Here is a 21,248-nt window from a genome sequence, read left to right on the forward strand (position 1 = left end):
ACCTCTGCCTCCTGGGCTCAAATGATTCTCCTGCCTCTGCCTCCCAAGCAGCTAGGATTAAAGGCGCGTGCCACTGTGCTTGGCTAATTTTTGTATTTTTAGTAGAGATGAGGTTTTACCATGTTGTCCAGCCTGGTGTTGAACCTCCTGACCTCAGGTGATCCACCCACCTCAGCCTCTCAAAGTGCTGGGATTATAGGTGTGAGCCACTGCACCTGGCTGTGAATATTCTTTTTTTTTGAGATGGAGTTTCACTGTTGTTGTCCAGATTGGAGTGCAATGGCACGATCTCGGCTCACTGCAACCTCTGCCTCCTGGGTTCAAGCGATTCTCCTGCCTCAGCCTCCCAAGAAGCTGGGATTACAGGTGCCCACCACCATGCCCGGCTAATTTTTTTGTATTTTCGGTAGAGATGGGGTTTCATCGTATTGGCCAGTCTGGTCTCAAACTCCTGACCTCAGGTAATCCACCCACCTTGGCCTCCCAAAGTGCTGCGATTATAGGCGTGAGCCACCGCGCTCCGCTGTGAACATTCTTATACATGTATTTTTATATGCATCTGGGAAAATTTCCCTAGGGTATATACCAAAAGTGGAATTACCGAGTTGTAGGATGTGTACATTAATAACTTTAATATTATCGGCCAATTGTTCTCCACTTTGTCAGAATAATTTACATTCCCTCTAGTAGTGTTTGGGAGTTCTCATTTCCTTATGTTCTCCCTATTACTTGCACTGTCAGATTTTAATTTTTTGCTAGTCCTTTACATGTGAAATATTGACTCATTTTAAAAAAAGGTTTGTGTTTTTCCATTTTAATTTGCTTTTCCTTCATCAGTACTGAATTTGAGCATCTCTTCTTATCTATGAATTCATATGCTTTTCCATTATTTTGGGTGTTGGTCTTAATGGTTTGTAGGAGTTCATTATATTCATTCACTTTTTTTTTTGAGATGGAGCCTCACTCTTGTCACCCAGGCTAGAGTGCAGTGGCGCAATCTCGGCTCACTGCAACCTCTGCCTCCCAGGTTCAAGCAAATCTCCTGCCTCAACCTCTTGAGTAGCTGGGATTACAGGCATGCGCCACCATGCCTGGCTAATTTTTGTATTTTTAGTAGAGATGGGTTTTTGCCGTGTTGGCCAGGCTGGTCTTAAACTCCTGACCTCAAGTGATCTGCCTGCCTCAGCCTCCCAAAGTGTTGGGATTACAGGCATGAGCCACTGTGCCTGGTCAGTCATTCACTTTTTAAATCAAACTGTCCTTGTCAAGGCCACATGTGACCTCTACATTGTTAAATCAGATGTACATTTTTTCAGTCCTAATCCTGCTTGATTAGAAGCATTTACAGGGTAGATCATTCCCTCCCCATTGAAATGCTTCTTTGCCTGGCCTCCAGAATAGCATATCTTCCTGTTTCTTCTCACTTCATTGTCCACTTCTTAAAGCAGATTCTTTCACTGATTTTTCTGTAAAGCCCTGACCTTTTCATGTTGAAGTGCCCAGGAATCAGTTCTTGGATCTCTTATTCTCTTGTCTCATCCATATAGATGGCTTTAAATATCATCTATATGCTACAGCTTCAGATTTTTATAAGTAGTCTAGGATCTCTCATCTGAACTCTGTGAATCCTTAACTAAAATATTCAGATATCAAGTTGTCATTTTCACTTGGCTATCTAATAAGTATCTCAAATTTGAGTGCTTTTCCTGCAGTCTTCCTTGTTTCATTTATTGGCAACTCTGTTTTCCATTTACCTTAATGTTTGTCTAATTTAACGACAAATCCTGTCTGCTCTCCCTTCATAATGTGTATGGAATCTGACTACTGCTCAGCACACACACTACGTCTTTTGTCTAAGTCTCTACAATCTTTCATCTGTAATATTGTGGTAAGTTTCTAATTAGTCTCCCTGCTTCTGCCCTGCGCACCTGTCACTCTGGTCTGACCAGAGGGATCCTGTAAAATGTAAGTCAAATTATGTCATTTTTCTGCTCAGAACCCTCTAGTGGCTTTCCATTATCGCCAGGCAGCAATGCAAAAGTCTTTATAATGGTCTATAAGGCTTTATATCATTGCTCCTTAGAGTGTGGTCCATAGACAAGGGCTGGCCCACAGCATAACTGCAAAACTGAGAGTAAAAGTTTAGAAATGAAATAATTTAATATCTCTTGATTCTGTTAAAAAGTTTGCATTTGAATTTTGTCTTACTCTTTTTTCATTTCCTTTTGTCTATTCATTTTTCCCCCAGTTGATAATCTTTATTTTTATTTTTTATTCTTCCATAGGTTATTGGGGTACCAGTGGTATTTGGTTACATGAGAAAGTTTAGTGGTGATACGAGATTTTGGTGCACCTATCACCCGAGCAGTATACACTGCACCCTATTTGCAGTCTTTTATCCCTTACCCCCTCCCACCCTTCCTACAAGTCCCCAAAGTCCATTGTATCATTCTTATGCCTTTGTGTCCTCATAGCTTAGTTCCCACATATCAGTGAGAACATACGATGTTTGGTTTTCTATTACTGAGTTGCTTCACTTAGAATAATAGTCTCTAATCTCATCCAGGTTGCTGCAAATGCCATTAATTCATTCCTTTTCATGGCTGAGGCAGTATTCCATTGTCTATATGTACCACAGTTTCTTTATCCACTCGTTGATTGATGGGCATTTGGGTTGGTTCCACAATTGCAATTGTGAGTTGTGCTGCTATAAACTTGCGTGCTATAAACTTGTTGTGTGCATCACAAGTTTAAGTTTGTGTGCTATAAACTTGTGTGCTGCTATAAACTTGTTTTCATATAATGACTTATTTTCCTCTGGGTAGATACCCAGTAGTGGGATTGCTGGATCAAAATGGTAGTTCTACTTTTAGTTCTTTAAGGAATCTCCACACTGTTTTCCATAGTGGCTGTACTAGTTTACATTCCCACCAACAATGTAAAAGTGTTCCCTGATCACCACATCCATGCCAACATCTACTGTTTTTTGATTTTTTTCTTTTTATTATGGCCATTCTTGCAGGAGTAAGGTGGTATTGCATTGTGGTTTTGATTTTGAGCATTTTTTCATATGTTTGTTGGCCATTTGTCTATCTTCTTTTGAGAATTGTCTATTCATGTCCTTAGCCCACTTTTTGATGGGATCTTTTTTTTTTCCTTACTGATTTGTTTGAATTCATTGTAGATTTTGGATATTAGTCCTTTGTCAGATGTCTAGATTGTGAAGATTTTCCCCTACTCTGTGGGTTTTCTCTTTACTCTGCTGACTGTTCCTTTTGCTGTATAAAAGCTCTTTAGTTTAATTAAGTCCCAGCTGTTTATCTTTGTTTTTATACTGCTTTGGGGTTCTTGGTCATGAAATCCTTGCCTAAGCCACTGTCTAGAGGGGTTTTTCCAATGTTATCTTCTAGAATTTTTATAGTTTCAGGTCTTAGATTTAAGTCCTTAATCCATCTTGAGTTGATTTTTGTGTAAGATGAGAGATGAGGATCCAGTTTCGTTCTGCTACACGTGGCTAACCTATTATTCCAGCACCATTTATTGAAAAGGGTGTCCTTTCCCCACGTTATGTTTTTGTTTGCTTTGTCAAAGATCAGTTGGCTGTAAGTATTTGGGTTTATTTCCGGGTTCTCTATTCTGTTCCACTGGTCTCTGTGCCTATTTTTATACCAGTACCACGCTGTTTTGGTGACCATGGCCTTAACAGTATAGTTTGAAATCAGGTAGTGTGATACCTCCAGATTTGTTCTTTTTGCTTAGTCTTGCTTTGGCTATGTGGGCCCTTTTTTGGTTCCATATGAATTTTAGAATTGTTTTTTCTAATTCTGTGAAGAATTACGGTGGCATTTTGGTAGAGATTGCGTTGAATTTGTAGATCACTTTTGGCAGTATGGTCATTTTCACAATACTGATTTTACCCATCCATGAGCATAGGATGTGTTTCCATTTGTTTGTGTTATTTGTGATTTCTTTCAGTGGTGTTTGTAGTTTTCCTTGTAGAGGTCTTTTGCCTCCTTGGTTAGATATATTCCTAAGTATTATTATTATTATTATTATTATTTTGCAGCTATAATAAAAGGGGTTAAGTTCTTGATTTGATTTTCTGCTTGGTTGCTGTTGGTGTATCTCCTGTTTTGTTTCTTAATGAGCTTATTTGGATTTTCTCTTCTTGGTTACTCTTTCTAATGGTCTATCAATTTTATTTATCTTTTCAAAGAACCAGTTTCTTGTCTCATTTATCTTTTTGTATTTCGTTTGTTTTCATTTAGTACTGCTCTGATCTTGGTTTTTTCCTTTCTTCTGCTGGGTTTGGGTTTGGTTTGTTCTTGTTTCTCTAGTTCCTTGAGGTGTGACCTTAGACTGTCAGTTTGTGCTCTTTCAGTCTTTTTTGATGTAGGTTTTTAGGGCTATGAACTTTCCTCTTAGCACCACCTTTGCTGTATCACAGAGGTTTTGATAGATTGTGTCATTATTGTCGTTCAGTTCAGATAATTTTTCTGTTTGATTGCTTGTTTGTTTTTGAGACAGAGTTTCACTCTTGTTGTCCAGGCTGGAGTGCAATGGTACAATCTCAGCTCACCGCAACCTCCACCTTCCGGGTTCAAGCAATTCTCCTGCCTCAGCCTCCTGGGTAGCTGGGATTACAGGCGTGCACCACCATGCCTGGCTAATTTTGTATTTTTAGTAGAGACGGGGTTTCTCCATGTTGGTCAAGCTGGTCTTGAACTCCCATCCTCAGGTGATCCACCCGCCTCGGCCTACCAGAGTGCTGGGATTACAGGCATGAGCCACTGCACCCGGCCAGAAGAACTTTTAAATTTCCATCTTGATTTTGTTTTTGACACACTGCTCATTCAGGAGCAGGTTATTTAATTTCCATATATTTGCATGGTTTTGAAGGTTCCTTTTGGAGTTGATTTCGTTTTATTCCATTGTGGTCTGAGAGAGTGCTTTGATAGAATTTTAAATTTTTAAAATTTATTGAGGCTCATTTTGTGATTTATCATATGGCCTATATTGCAGGAAGTTCCATGCACTGTTGAATAGAATGTGTATTCTGCGGTTGTTGGATGAAATGTTCTGTATATATCTGTTAAGTCCATTTGTTCCAAGGTATGGTTTAAATCTATTATTTCTTTGTTGTCTTTCTGTCTTGATGACCTGTCTAGTGTTGTCAGTGGAGTATTGAAGTCCCCCGCTATTATTGTGATGCTGTCTATCTCATTTCTTAGGTCTATTAATAGATGTTTTATAAATCTGGGAGCTCCAGTGTTAGGTGCATATATGTTTGGGATTGTGATATTTTCCTGCTGGACAAGGCCTTTTACCATTATATAATGTCCGTCTTTGTCTCTTTTAACTGCTGTTGCTTTGAAGTTTGTTTTGTCTGGTATAAGAATAGCTACCCCTGGTTGCTTTTGGAGTTCATTTGCATGAAATGCGTTTTTCCACCTCTTTACTTATGTCAGTCCTTCTGTGTTTGGTGAGTCTCCTGAAAGCAGCAGATAGTTGGTTGGTGAGTTCTTATCCATTCTACAGTTCTCTATCTTTTAAGTGGAGCATTTAGACCATTTACATTCAATGTTAGTATCGAGATGTGAGGTACCATTCCATTCATTGTACTATTTGTTGCCTGTGTACTTTGGTTTTTTTGGTTTTTGCTTTGCTTTTTAAATTGTATTTTTGTTTTATAGGTCCTGTGTGATTTATGCTTTAAAAATGTTCTGTTTTGATATGTTTCTAGGATTGTTTCAAGATTTAAAGCACCTTTTAGCCATTATTTTAGTGGTGGCTTGGTATTGGCAAATTCTCTCAGCATTTGTTTATCTGAAAAAGACTGTATCTTTCCTTCATATATGATGCTTAGTTTTGCTGGATACAAAATTCTTGGCTGATAATTGTTTTGTTTGAGGAGGCTGAAAATAAGGCTCCAATCCCTTCTACCCTGTAAGGTTTCTGCTGATTCAATCTCTGTTAATCTGACAGGTTTTCCTTTGTAGGTTACCTGATACTTTTGTCTCACAGCTCTTAAGATTCCTTCCTTCATCTTAACTTTAGATAATGTGATGACAGTGTGCCTAGGCGATGATCTTTTTGCAATAAATTTCCCAGGTGTTCTTTGTACTTCTTGTATTTGGATGTGTGGGTCTCTAGCAAGGCCAGGGAAGCTTTCCTTGATTATTCCCCCCAATATGTTTTCCAAACTTTTAGATTTCTCTTCTTCCTCAGGAACACCAATTATTCTTAGATTTGGTTGTTTAACATAATCCCAGACTTCTTGGAGGCTTTGTTCATATTTTCTTATCTTTTTTCTTTGTCTTTGTTGTGTTGGGTTAATTTGAAGACCTTGTCTTCAAGCTCTCAATTTCTTTTTTCTACTTGTTCAGTTTTATTGCTGAGACTTTCCAGAACATTTTGCATTTCTATAAGTGTATCCAGTGTTTCCTGAATTTGTTATTGCTTTTTCTTTAAGTTATTTATTTCCTTGAATATTTCTCCCTTCACTTCTTGTATCGTTTTTTGGATTTCCTTGCATTGGGCTTTGCCTTTCTCTGGTGCATCCCTGATTAGCTTAATAACTAACCTCCTGAATTCTTTTTCAGGTAAATCAGGGATTTATTGGTTTGGATCCATTGCTGAGGAACTAGTGTAATTTTTTGGTGGTGTTAAAGAGCCTTGTTTTGTCATATTACCAAAGTTAGTTTTCTGGTTCCTTCTCATTTGGGTAGGCTCTGTCAGAGGGAAGGTCTAAGGCTGAAGACTGTTGTTCAGATTCTTTTGTCCCATAGGGTGTTCTTTTGATGTAGTACTCTCCCCCTTTTCCTATGGATGTGGCTTCCTGTGAGCTGAACCGCAGTGGTGGTTGTTTCTCTTCTGTGTCTAGCCACCCAGCAAGTCTACCCAGCTCCAGAGTTTGTCTGCGCAGAGCCGTGTGATGTGAACTGTCTGTGGTTCTCTCAGCTGTGGATACCAGCAGCTGTTCTAGTGGAGGTGGCAGCAGGTGAAATGGACTCTGTGAGAGTTCTTAGCTTTGGTGGTTTAATTGTCTGTTTTTGTGCTGGTTGGCCTCTTGCTGGGAGGTGGCACATTCCAGAAAGCATGAGCTGTAGTAGTATGGAAAGGAACTGATGGTGGGTGGGGCCCTAGATCTTCCAAGAGCATATGCCCTTTGTCTTCGTTTACCAGGGTGGGTAGGGAAGGCCCATCAGGTGGGGGCAGGGCTAGGTGTGTCTGAGCTCAGACTCTCCTTGGGTGGGTCTTGCTACAGCTGCTGGGAGGGATGGGAGTGAAGTTCCCAGGTCAATGGAGTTGTGTACCTACGAGGATTATGGCCGCCTCTGCTGAGTTATGCAGGTTGTCAGGGAAGTCAGGGAAAGCTGGCAGTCACAGGCCTTACCCAGCTCCCAAGCAATCTGAAGGGCCTGTCTTTCTCCCACCATGCATCCGCCTTAACAACACTAAGTCTGTTTCCAGACAGTGGGCGAGCAGGGCTTGAGAACTTGCCCTGGGCTACCCTCCTCCCAGCTGTGAAAGAAAAGGGCTTTGGTTCTTCCCTTGCCTGTGGAGTCTGCACACCAGATTCACACCCTCCTTTGAGTTCTGGCCAGGAGGCTTCTTGCCTGGTTCAAATTGTTACAGAGTTCAGCTGGAGACTTCCTTTTCCTTGTGGCATTTTCCACGCACCTCTGGCTGCCATCCCAAAGGATCCCTGTGGTGCCAGGCAGGAATGGCCTGCCTGGGGACCCAGCGAGGTCCCAGGGCCTTTCCCACTGCTTTCTCTACCCCTGTATTTCCCTCAGCTCTCTAAATTTACTCCGCTCCAGATAAGGTCAGAAATTTCTCCCACAAACTCGACCTTCAGTTTCCCCAGTGGGTGTATGTTTTTGGGAGAGGAGGATCTCCCTTTCCCACTTCTGCAATTTGGGAACTCACAGCATTTGGAGTGTCTCCCGGGTCCAGCAGGAGCAGTCCACTTCCTTCAGAGGGTCTGTAGATCCTTTTGGGATTCCTGATTTGTTCTTGAAGTTGTTCTGGAGGTAAAATTCATGATGTGAGCCTACTCATGCTGCTCTGTCTGTCAAAGTTGGAGCTGCAATTTAGTTCTGCCTCCCGTCAGCCATGATGATCTCTCTCCCAATCTCTGTTCATTCTTAATTGTATTTTAAGTTAGGATTTGATCTGCAAAAGATTGGGTCTGGGGGAGACCTGTTCTTTTGCTACAGGTAGTGTGAGAAGCTCTGCTCCACATACTGTGGCTGTTTTTCAGCATCCTTTTCCACTGCTTTTCCTCTGGTTTACTTCACTCTATACTCCTTGCTTTTCCTCAAGAATGTTAGGCAGGCTCTCACATCAGGTCCTTTGAACTTGATTTTCCTCTTTTTCCGAAATACTATTCTCTCAGACAGGAACATAGCTCCATTTGTCTTTTCCTTTTCAGTTTGCTGATATTTATTATCTACCACCCACTCTTCCTTTTATGCTTACTGGGCCCCTCAGATCAATGGGATGAGAGTGAGCACCCTTGTCTTATTCTTGGCTTTTTGTGGTATTTCTCAGGTTCTGGTACTATGTATATACATTTTTTATACTTTTTTTATAAATGCTCTTTTTTATGTTAATGAATGTTTGCTTTTTTCTTAGTTTACTAAAAATTGTTTTCAGTCATAAGTGTTGAATGCTTTTTCTGCATACATAGTGATAATCATACTTTTTTCCATTTTAATATTTTGATGGGATATAGTAATAGATTTTTCTAATGGAATCTTTTATCACCAAAACAGATATACAAACATAAAAATAAATAAGAAAAAGAAGATACAGTGTTTTGAACAACTCATTCAGAAGATTCTTCCTGATTTAGATGTCATCTTTTATCCTAAACTATGTGTATTTATTCATTTTTTTTTCAATTAATTACAGCAATAGAGCTATTATATTAAAGCTTCTCAGTTTAGAAGTACTGTTTTTTAGGCCAGGTGCAGTGGCTCATGCCTGTAATCTCAGCAACTTGGGAAGCCAATGTGGGCGGATCACTTGAGGCCATGAGTTTGAGACCAGCCTGGCCAATATAGCAAAACCCTACCTCTAGTAAAAATACAAAAATTAGCCTGGCGTGGTGGCACACATGCCTGTAATCCCAGTTACTTGGGAGGCTGAGGCAAGAGAATCTGTTGAACCCAGGAGGCAGAGGTTACAGAGAGCCCAAATCATACCCCTGCATTCCAGCCTGGGTGACTAAACAAGACTGTCTCAAAAAAAAAAAAAAAAAAATACTGTTGTTTGCACTGGTTTATTTTCTTTGGGTACCTACTGTTAACTTTATATTTGTCTAGATAAACATAAAAATAGATAGGTTTAATGAGTTTATGTTTCAGTTACTAAGCTTGTGGTAGAATTAACCCACAGTGTGATCAGTGTCTGTTTCTCTTTGAATAAGAAATTTGCCATTGAAATTCCTTTGTGAATAGCTAATGATTTCTTTTGTCTTAGGTGTTTATTATAAACTCATCAAATATATTTCTTCTTGAACCTGCAAATGAAATTAAAAATCTTCTGGATGAGCACACAGATATGTGTAAACGCATTCTTAACATTTATCGGTACATGGTTGTACAAGTATCAATGGACAAAAAGACTTGGTAAAAAAATTTTTTATCCTTTGTGTCTATGTGTTTTTTATTGCGTACACAGGTATAGTAATTTTTAGAGAAATAGTGTCTGTGAAGAGGGCTTGTTTAGAATATTATAAGGGCTCCTATTATTGAATAAATATAAAATTAATCATAGTGACAATAGTTCCTTTCACCTTATCTGAAACATCTTTGTTCAGACTTCCACAAGACCCCTTGGACTATCTTCCTGAAGTTAGCATATAATGGCCTCATCCTCCTCAATCCCTAAGGAATGAGTACATGCATACAAACGTATATGAGTAAATAAAGTTTACTTGTATGTGAATGAGTTAATGAATAAGTTGATGATTGACTGAATGCCTGAATCCTTCATCTGGCATTCAGAGCTGTATACCGTCAGGCCCTGCCTACTTTTCCTGTCTGAAGTCTAACCTCCAACTTTCAGGATAAGATCCTGCTTTCCAGCTTTATCAAGTTTCTCTTCCCTGGGCACCTTCTGAACTTTCCTTTAGAATGCCTAATTCTGCTATTTTTCCTATTGTCACCATAACTGTCCCTTAGATTCACCTTCCTGTTTCTATATATCCTTACTTAAATTTTTTTCTTCTCTTGTTTCCATTTTATATTTGTACTTCTGTATAGTTCTTATGAAAACTTTCTTGATCCCTAAAATACTTGTGTAAATGTCTGTTTATCACCATAGAACCGAGAACCCCTAGAAGGTATTTACAGGTTGTCTTATTTTTATATTTCCTACATTTCTGAGTATAGTACATTATATATCATTGGTGCTCTATAAATACTTTTCTAATTGATTGGAAAAATAGACCTTTTGGGGATATGCAGTTCTGCAGTTTTTGTAAAAATGAAATGTTTATCATAAAATTCAAACAAAGAAAAGTTTAAAATAAGAAAAAAGCTCAGAGGTTCACTCTCTAGAGATGTTAGTGATGTTTGTGCTTTGGTGAATATCTAGCTCATCAAACCACACACGCAGTTATATAGTATTATACCATATATATGCCATAATTTTCTTAACCAGTCCTCTACTGATGGGCATGTAGTTATTTCTCTTTGTTTTGGGGCAAAGAGAGGACAATGAACATTCTTATATATATTTCATTTTCCTCTACAGTGACAAAACATAAATTAGGCATATGCTTTGAGTAAGTATTCCTAATTTTTTTAAGAAATAAGACTGATTAGTCAAAGCATATGCCTAATTTATGTATAAAATGGCTTTATATTTTGAAAAGATTCTTTACTAACAGTATTAATAGAATTGCATGTAGAAGTAGTTATTATTGTTAACACATTTGGGACAATTATTTGTGCCACATAGCTTTCTAAGCACTTTACACATATTTTCTTACTTAATTCTTACAGCACCCTATGATACAGATAATACTGGGAAGTTAAGTAACTTGTCCTTGTTCACACAGCTATTGAGCAGTGAACAGAGATTTGAACTATAGTTTTTCTGACTTCAGAGCCCAAGTTATTATTAGCCAGTAACTATACTACATTGGACAATTCTTTTGTTAGTCCTTTTTTTTCTTTCTGTATACTTTGAATCATTGATGAGCCAGATTATAGTGACTACCTTGCTATATAGAAAACAATTTTAGAATTTTTGTTAATTTTTTTTTTTTTTTTTTTTTTTTTTTGAGACGGAGTCTCGCTCTGTCGCCCAGGCTGGAGTGCAGTGGCCGGATCTCAGCTCACTGCAAGCTCCGCCCCCCGGGTTCCCGCCATTCTCCGGCCTCAGCCTCCCGTGTAGCTGGGACTACAGGCGCCCGCCACCTCGCCCGGCTAGTTTTTTGTATTTTTAGTAGAGACGGGGTTTCACCGTGTTAGCCAGGATGGTCTCGATCTCCTGACCTCGTGATCCGCCCGCCTCGGCCTCCCAAAGTGCTGGGATTACAGGCTTGAGCCACCGCGCCCGGCCTAGAATTTTTGTTAATTTTTTAACTTCCCTTGAAGTAATAGCATTTTGGGAGGTTTTTCATATATTTTACATTGAATTTTTATATTGAGAGAGACGGTTTCGCTATGTTGCCCAGGCTGTTCTTGAGCTCCTGAGCTGAAGTGATCTACCTGCCTTGAGGTCCTAAAGTGCTGGGATTACAGGTGTGAGCTACCACACCTGGCCAGAATTTGTAAAACTTTATTAATTAAAATCATTTTTATCATATTACAAAGTGAAAAGATTGTATGATTTATGAGTGAGTTATGGTTTGACAACAAATAATATTTATTTGGAAAATCTATGCTTTATTGCATTTGTAGTTGATTTCAAATAGCTTTTTATTTCGTGTAGCTAAGCTGGAAGCATAAGGTTACAAATGTGGCACCTTTGATTTTTATTCTGTGAATAAATACATACATTTATTTGCTAATATGTCCAGGATATTTTTAATGTAGTGATAGTTTTCTGTTTGATTCTACTCTGACTTCTCAGAAGAACCATGACATCTAGATCTAGGATCTGTTGCTACCCCTTCCACATTTCTCACAGTAACTGTTCCATGTATCACGATGCCTGGAATGGACTTGCAAAATAACCAGAGGGGAGGAGGCTGTGATAGAGAATTGGGCTGATATACCCAACTGAAAGTCCCTTGTTAGCCTCTTTTTTATATGTGGTTGAATCAAGTTTTGAAATATCAGTGTAAATAAGGTAGTTTTATGGTTTTAATAATAAGCATCTAAGAGAAAGAGACAAGGTAAGGATAATAATAGAATTGGTTCAACTTGCAGTACAGACAAAAAATTAAAGATTAAAAAATGGCATAATGAAAAGAGTGGAAAGAAACAATAGAGTAATGGCCCTTGATTAATTATCAAGCTCACTGCAGACTCAAACTCCTAGGCTCAAGTGATCCCCCCACCTCAGCCTCCTGAGTAGCTGAGACTATAGGCATATGCCACCACACCCAGCTAATTTTTGTGTTTTTTTTAAGAAACAGGTCTTGCTATGTTGCCCAGTCTTCTTTGTGATCTATTAATTAAGATGTCATCTAATTTCTGAAATTGAGATTGGTATGATTCTGAATATGTAGTTATTCTCCATATTATAAAGATGGATTTGATTGGATTCCATCTGGGTAGAACTATATTGTGTAGATGAGTGTTCTTCAGATAGCTCCTTAAGATTGCTACTTGATTTGTGGTTGGAGAGACGGGAGCATTCTCCACATTATCACTTCCGATTCCTCAGCTTTTGAATAGGTTTTTATTTGATGAGAGGATATTGTGGCTGATAAATGATTTTAAATGATTGATGTTGATGTATAAAATGGAATTTTAATTTTTAATATTTAAGGAACTCCAAAAATTTGAAATTGTCTTTCAAAGATGTTTGATATTTGAGTTTTTATAAGAAGTATATATCTGAAAGTTAACTGTTAACCAAATGCAAACATATGCAAGAAGGAAACATTAATCAATCTTTATTTTAAGGGAACAGATGCTGCTTGTGTTGCTCAGAGTCACGGAGTCTGTACTGAAGATGCCATCACAAGCTTTTCTACAGTTCCAAGGGAAAAAAAATATGACCTTGGCAGGTCGACTTGCAGGACCACTTTTCCAGGCAATAAAAATAAATAAATAGATGAATAACTGGATAGATAGGGGTTTTTGTTTTGTTTTGTTTTGTTGTTGTTGTTGTTGTTGTTTGTGTGTCTTTTGAGATTCATTGAACCCTGAACTTGTTACCAGGAAAAAAATGTTTTAAATTAGAGATTATTTCTTATTTATTAAGGGATCTTTTGTAGAGCTAACTTAAAAGTTGCTTATCTAAATAAGCTATTTGCCCTACATACAACCTAGTATGAGTGGAGGTAATATCAGATCTGTGAACAAGCAGGCTAATGATATTTATTTTATCTCTTGTGTGGTATACATAATGTGTGGTTGCAAAAACCTAGCAGTGTTTTAGGGATGATGACCTGACTGCTTTATGAGTTTCCATATCTCTGGGACTACTAGGAAAAACTGTCTTTTTATGTTATTCTGTAATAATGAAAAAACAATAAATAATTAAGATTGATTCTTATCATGCTTTCTTTTAATAAGACTTTATTATCCTCCCTTCTCAATTGGTGGTAGTTTGATTACACAGAAATTCTATATTGTTTTTTAAATCTGAGGATAGAGTGTTGACTTGAAATGTATTATGGATTCTTTGAAAAATAGAAAACAAAATATTGTTTTTTAAGATGATGCATGAAATACAAATACATGATTCTTAATGTCAAAGGTAAAAGCTGTCTCAGATCTAATTCTTGGCCATGAGTGTAGCCATTTAAATTGGTTGGAGTTTTTTTTTCATATATTAGCCATTTACCTAAAATTATATGCTGGTGTTGAACAGTCCTTTAAAACCAGCTACATGTATCATCTAAACTCCTCTTAACTTCATTAACCATTTTTTGTTTTTTCATTCAAGTTTACCCATTGTTAGAGCTAACCTGATGGTGGGAGCTACAGGAAGATAAAATTTTATCTTGCTATGTGAAACAACTTTTTTTTGTAGTCTGAGTATTAAAGTAGTCTTTTATTTTTTTTGGTAGTCTTTTTTTTTTTTTGTAGTCTGAGCATTAAATTAAAGATAGATTGGGAGGTCACTAGTTACTACAGGTCTGTACTTAAACTCTGTTCATTTTCCTCTTTACATTTCAGGTATGAATTTATGTGAATTCCTTTCTAAATGTTGTAGAATTAAGCTTTTGAGCTTATTTTATTTTATGACTTGTTTCTTCAATCAGAGGACATATCTTTAGTAGAAATCCGCAAAATCTCAGGGGGTACTGGCTAATCAGTTTCTGTCCTTTTATGAATTTTTTTATCCTGTGATCAGATTTATTACAGAATGCTTTTAATTTAAAATTTAATTTCAATCTTTACATATACATTTTCAAAAATACATTTGATTATGTTAAATATATCTCTATTATGTTGTTTATATTATTAAAAAACATTTTCGAGTTGTGGTTAGTGATTTCCATCCTTAATTTGGGAATGTAAGTTTTGGTTTTTTAGTTCAGTAACTCAACATTTTCAACACTTAAAAGTATGGAGACTATTTTTTAAATAGTATTTATTTAACATTAATGTAATGCAGCATAAGAGACAATTATAGATTTAGGGAGATTCCTTTTTTGTTTAGATTGCTGGATGTTGGGAGTTGGCAGTTGTTGAAATGAAATTTATAGTAGATTCTGACAATTACATGAATTGCTTTTACAAGTATTATCTACTAAAAAAAGCATGAGATTTTAAATTTTGCTTGTTTTTAAGTATTTTTTAAAGAATTGAGTATCTGATTTTGAAGTCACACACTAAACACATCTTACTGTTATTTCTGATATTTGTCTTTGTAGACCCTTATAGTTGCCTGGATCAAAGCAAACCTAAATGTGTACATCTCCCGAGAACTTTGGGATGACTTACTGTCAGTATTGTCATCGTTGACCTATTGGGAAGAGTTGGCCACTGAGTGGTCACTGACTATGGAGACATTAACTAAAGTTTTAGCTAGGAATTTATATAGTTTGGATCTCAGTGATTTACCATTGGATAAGCTGAGTGAACAGAAACAAAAAAAGCACAAAGGGAAAGGTAAGAATTGTTCATAGAGATGCTTTATATAAATAAAATAATTGAGTCAGGGAAAACCATTCCAGGGAGAGGGTGAGGGTGAAATAAGTAGAATCTTAAATATTTTATTTTTAAGAATTAAACAAAATGAAAATGTATAAAATACGATTCCTTTTTATCATAAGCAGTTTTTTCTTAGAACTGAGAAGGTGATTTCATGTTACTCTATTTAAAATGTACATAATAATTATTTTAAAAATGGTTTTTGAAAGCACTTACTTAGTTTTAACTAAAAGCAAACATTCCCTAGACATGAAATATGTGTCTGTCTAATGTTAAAAGGGAGTGGGGCAGTAGTGTAATGATAATATCATTAATATACGTTTTTAAAAAACTCAGTTTGTTAGGATTTTGCCCTTTTTTTTTTTTCCCCCCAAGACAGGGCCTCACTCTGTTGCCTAGGCTAGAGTATAGTAGCACAATCATGGCATACTGCAGCCTCGACCTCCCAGGCTCAAGGGATCCCCCTGCCTCAGCTTCCCAAGTAGCTGGGACTACAGGCATATGCCACCGTGCTCAGCTAAATTTTTTTGTTTGTATTTCTTGTAGCTACATGGTTTCACCATATTATCCAGGCTAGTCTCGAATTCCTGGGCTCAAACAATTTGCCCACCTCCACCTCCCAAAGTGCTGGGATTACAGGTGTGAGCTACTACACCCAGCCAGTATTTTACATGGTTAAATATTAGTTGTTAGCTAGAGTTTACATCTAAGTCACATTTCATACTTTTGTCCAGGGTATTATGTGCTCAAACTACTTTCTCCTGGACTATATTTCCCAAGTGGCTATTATTGGCAGATTAGAGATTTAGTAACCATCACCGCAGGATGGGTTTTGTTTAGCACATTTCCTGTCTTTTTTTCTTGTCTAAATGTTTCATTTTTATTCCAAAGCAAGTGGGTGGCAGAGAATTTCTAATAGCTTATTGCTAATGGTGTAATTTTAAAATTCTGCATCAGTTTTGGATATGATTTATACCTAAAGTGAAGCTCATAAAAGCCTTACAGTACATAGCGTTTTATCTTACTACTTTATAATTTATGTAAGCAAACCTAAGACTCTGAGGCAAGGTAGCACACATAACTTGAAGATATTATTGATCAAGTAACAGTATACTGAGATTGAAAATCTACATTTCTAGGAGTTGGACATGAATTTCAGAAAGTTTCAGTTGACAAGTCATTTTCTAGAGGATGGAGTCGTGATCAGCCTGGCCAAGCCCCAATGAGACAGAGGAGTGCAACAACCACTGGTTCTCCAGGAACCGAAAAGGCGAGGAGTATAGTACGGCAAAAAACTGTTGGTATGTACTCTTGAAAATCATGAGAATGGTACAGGGCGCTACATTTATAGTCCCTGGTAACAATTTATATCAATATATCATTTTTCTTACCAGTTGATTGTTGTGAAATGAAAAACTGCCATAGCAAAGCCGTTTTTCCAGAAGTACTCAGAGTCTTGTTATATCCTATGTTATCCCTTTATGCTATTAAGATTTATCAGACATTATGTGGTTTGTTTTACTGTAGAGAGCCGTAATTTTAAAATGTTATTTTACAGAATTGAAGAATTAGAACTGTGATTCACTTTACAGAACTCAAGCATTAACTGGTATAGTTTCATTAAAGGAATTTGCTCACAAATATGGAAAATTAGGGTAGCTAATTTCCAGTGCTACATTTGTATAGTAGATTAGTTTCACGAACTTCCAACAAGAATCTCATTTTCTCTGCTGGCAGACAGCTGAGGCCAACATGGAGTCTATTCCTGAGTTTCTTGCTGCCTTTAACAAAAATGGAAGAACGTTCTATAACCTGGGAAACAGCAACAAAGGAACAATGTTGGAAACAATTTCTGGGCATAAAATCGCACAGCATACTGTGGAATTAGCTACCATCTCATTCCTTTTTCTCAGAGGTTTATAAACTTGGCTGAATTATAGTAGAAAGAGAACTGTAATGAGAAACAAGGAGGGCTTTTTCCTAATCTTTTTTCTTACTTCTCTTTGATCACTACATAGCTAGGTAAGCCTGGACAGTCTACCAAATGTTTGTCGGCTTTTTTTAAAAGAGAGATCTCACTCTGTTGCCTTTGTTAGATCGTAGCTCACTGCAGCCCTGGACTCCTGGGCTCAAAGTGATCCTACCTCATCCCTCCCCTGAGCCTCTTGAGTAGCTGGGACTATAGGCGCATGCCACCATGCCAGGCTAACTTTATTTTTCATAGAGACAGGGTCTTGCTATGTTGCCCAGGCTGGTCTTCAGTTCCTGGCCTTAAGTAGTCCCCTCACTTTGGCCTCCCAGAGTGCTGAGATTACAGGTGCGAGCCATGGCACCCAGCCTTTTCTAGGCTTTTTAAGTACTTCAGCTGTGTAGTGGGAATGATAATACTGCTCATTCCTGAAACAAAATTGCCTGAAGTTATTCCAGGGTTTACAATCAGTGCTTCTATGGAAAGAGAATTTTCCATGGGAATGTATCTGTATTTAATGGTAATCAGTGAAAAACACTTAATTTTAGAGAAATTTAAAGTCATTATTGTAAGGATACATCTTGTATAAAAAATTAGGTTCTAAAGTGTTAAGAATTATGATTTGAAAGGAAGAAACAACTAGAAAGAAAATGAGAGTAAAGATTTTAAAAATTAAAATACATGGTTAATGTAAAATCCTTTAAAAGGATAACATGTTCAGAATTGTCTTATGCTTTTAAAATAAGCATAGAATTACATTGGTTGTATGTTCCAAGCTAGAATAATAAGACAATACATAAGGAAAAAGTTATTGTAGTATGAAAATGAATATAATGGGAATTTTACTATAAAATTACTTTTTGGAATCCTAAGGAAAATGATTATATTTGAAATGCCTTCCTTCATTTTATATTAATGTCACAATTGTAGAAAATATTTGTGTATTAAGAAGAAATTGTTGGCTGGGTGCGGTGGCTCACGCCTGTAATCCCAGCACTTTGGGAGGCTGAGGCGTGCGGATCATGAGGTCAGGAGTTCAAGACCAGCCTGACCAACATGCTGAAACCCCGTCTCTACTAAAAATACAAAAAAAATTAGCCGAGCTTGGTGGCATGTGCCTGTAAGGCCAGCTACTCGGGAGGCTGAGGCAGGAGAATCGCTTGAACCCGGGAGGCAAAAGTTGCAGTGAGCAGACATCGAGCCACTGCACTCTAGCCTCGGGCAACAGAGGGAGACTCTATCTCAAAAAAAAAAGAAGAAATTGTTCTTTTAAGTGTAAATTTTTATTTTATTTAAATCTCATCTTTTTTAAAAAGTACATTTTTTTTCTGATTATAGAAGTAATTTATGCTTAGTGTGGAAAGTAACATTTAGGGAAGCATAAAGACCCGTTAGCTGTCTAATGAGAAGTAATCATTGTTAACATGTTGGCATATATCTTTGTAGTCTTTTACATAGCATTTAATGAGTAAAATATTCATGCTGACTTCATAGCTCATGGTGATTACTTTCTAGTTGTACTGATGTCAAAACAGCCTTGTCTGAACTGAACAAGCCTATGAAACAAAGTTAAAGCCTTAAAAATTTGTTGAGAAAGGTACCTGCATAAAGTTCAAAAAAGGGGCAGCAGATTAAATTAGGATGTTCTTTGGGCATATTTTTAAAAATTTTTAACATTAGTGTTTTTTTTTTCTTTCTGAGACAGAGTCACCTAAGCTAGAGTGCGGAGGTGCAATCTCAGCTCACTGCAGTCTGCCTCCCGGGTTCAAGTGATTCTCCTGACTCAGCCTTCAGTAGCTGGTATTACAGGCACACACCACCACACCCAGCTGATTTTATATTTTTAGTAGGGATGAGATTTAACTATGTTGGCCAGGCTGGTCTTGAACTCCTGACCTCAAGTGATCCACCCACCTCAGCCTCCCAAAGTGCTGGGTTTAACGTTAATTTTTCCAGCCTGGGCAACAAGGCAAAACTCTATCTCTACCAAAAAAATACAAAAAAGTTAGCCGGGTGTGCTAGCACATGCCTGTAGTGCCAGCTACTTGGTGGACTGAGGTAGGAAGATCTCTCGAGCCCAGGAGGTTGAGGTGGCAGTGAGCTGAGATCACACCACTGCACTCCAGCCTGGATGACAAAGTGAGACCCTGTTTCCAAAAAAAAAAAAAAAAAAACACATCCATTTTATTTATTTATTTATTTATTTATTTATTTATTTATTTATTGGGATGGAGTCTCGCTCTGTTGCCCAGGCTGGCGTGATCTCAGCTCACTGCAACCTCTGCTTCTGGGTTCAAGCGATTCTCCTGCCACAACCTCCCAAGTAGCTGGGACTACAGGCATGTGCCACCATGCCTGGCTAATTTTTGTATTTTCAGTGGAGACAGAGTTTCACCATGTTGGCCAGGCTGGTCTCAAACTCCTGACTTTAGGTGATCCACCCACCTCAGCCTCCCAAAGTGCTAGGATTACAGATGTGAGCCTCTGTGCCCAGCCTTTATGTTCTTCATGAATGTACATGGTTAAAAATTTAGACTGTGATTAAGTGTATACATTGTAGTAAGTCTCCCTCATCAGTATTCCCCACCCTCCCATTTCACCTCACTAGAGGCAACCACTATTACCAGTTTCTTGAGCATCCTAAAGATACTTTATATCTATACAGGCTTATAGCATAACATATACAATCTTGTGAATCATGGCTTTACACATGTGAATGAAAAACAATTCCTTTAAGTACTTGCTATAAAATTGCTGTTCTATGCATTAAGGATATAGTTCTGAACAAAGCAAGTAAATTCCACCGGGGCTAACAATTCTAGTGTTGGGGAAGAAATATAATAAGCAAATAAACCAGTAAACATGTCATGAGGTAGTAAAGTTATGAAGAAAAGTCAATCAGGATAAAGGAATAGAAAGTGTTGGAGCTAAGGACATAGGACTGTTTTAAGTAGGGAGGTCAGGGAAAGCTTATTCTATCCTATAAGAACAAAGACCTGAATTGGGAAAGTGCATTCCAGGCAGAAGGAAAAGTGAAAGTCCCAGAGCTAGGAATGTGCTCTAGGGCTTTTGAGTGTTTGAGGAGGAGTAAGGAAAGAAGAGAGTGTTAGGAGATGAAGTCAAGCTATAATGATATATCTTAAAGATTATTATATATCAGAAAAATGTTGGCCAGGCACGGTGGCTAAACACCTGTAATCCCAGCATTTTGGGAGGCCGAGGCAGGAGGATCAGTTGAGGCCAGGGGTTTGAGACCAGCCTGGACAACATGGTAAAACCCCATCTCTACTAAAAATACAAAAATTAGCTGATCGTGCTAGTACACGCCTGTAGTTTCTAGACCCTGCTACTCAGGAGGCTGAGGCAAGAGAATTGCTTGAACCAGGAGGCGGAGGTTGCAGTAAGCCAATATTGTACCACTGCACTCCGCAGAGCGAGACTCTTGTCTCAAAAAAAAAAAAAAAAAAAAGTTGAACTTCCTATATCATAATTACATGGAAGTACTATAATTTAACCTATCTCCTGAAGATGAATATACATTTTGTAATTTTGTGCTATTAAAAATGGTGCAGAATAGGCTGGGCACAGTGGCTTATTCCTGTAATCCCAGCACTTTGGGAGGCCGAGGCAGGAGGATCACCTGAGGTCAGGTGTTCAAGACTATCATGGCTAATACGGTGAAATCCCATTTCTACTAAAAATACAAAAAATTAGCCAGCGTGGTAGCGTGTGCCTGTAATCCCAGCTACTCGGGAGGCTGAGGCAGGAGAATTGCTTGAACCCGGGAGGCAGAGGTTGCAGTGGGCCGAGATCGCACCATTGCACTCCAGCTTGGGCAACAAGAGCGAAACTCCATCTCAAAAAAAAAAAAAAAAATGTATAGAATATACTTATGTATTCTTCTATATTTTGTGCATATATGCAAGTATATCTATAGGTTAAGTCTGTAGGGTTTGAAATTAATTTGCCCTCTAAAGAGAGGA

General features: G+C 37.9%; 1 protein-coding gene across 15 annotated transcripts in view; it reads left to right on the forward strand.

The window, feature by feature from the left end:
• Positions 1-21,248, forward strand: part of RALGAPA1 (Ral GTPase activating protein catalytic alpha subunit 1) — a 276,848-nt gene that overhangs the window by 73,946 nt on the left and 181,654 nt on the right. For all 15 annotated transcript variants that reach the window (XM_021941133.2, XM_021941130.2, XM_021941131.2 and 12 more), the window contains exons 13-16: positions 9,490-9,638; positions 13,095-13,224; positions 15,017-15,254; positions 16,436-16,597. In XM_021941133.2, the coding sequence (XP_021796825.1) occupies positions 9,490-9,638; positions 13,095-13,224; positions 15,017-15,254; positions 16,436-16,597 (679 nt within the window). The remainder of the gene's footprint in view (positions 1-9,489; positions 9,639-13,094; positions 13,225-15,016; positions 15,255-16,435; positions 16,598-21,248) is intronic.

Source organism: Papio anubis, chromosome 7 (assembly GCF_008728515.1).
Source record: "Papio anubis isolate 15944 chromosome 7, Panubis1.0, whole genome shotgun sequence".
Classification (NCBI taxonomy): Eukaryota; Metazoa; Chordata; class Mammalia; order Primates; family Cercopithecidae; genus Papio; species Papio anubis.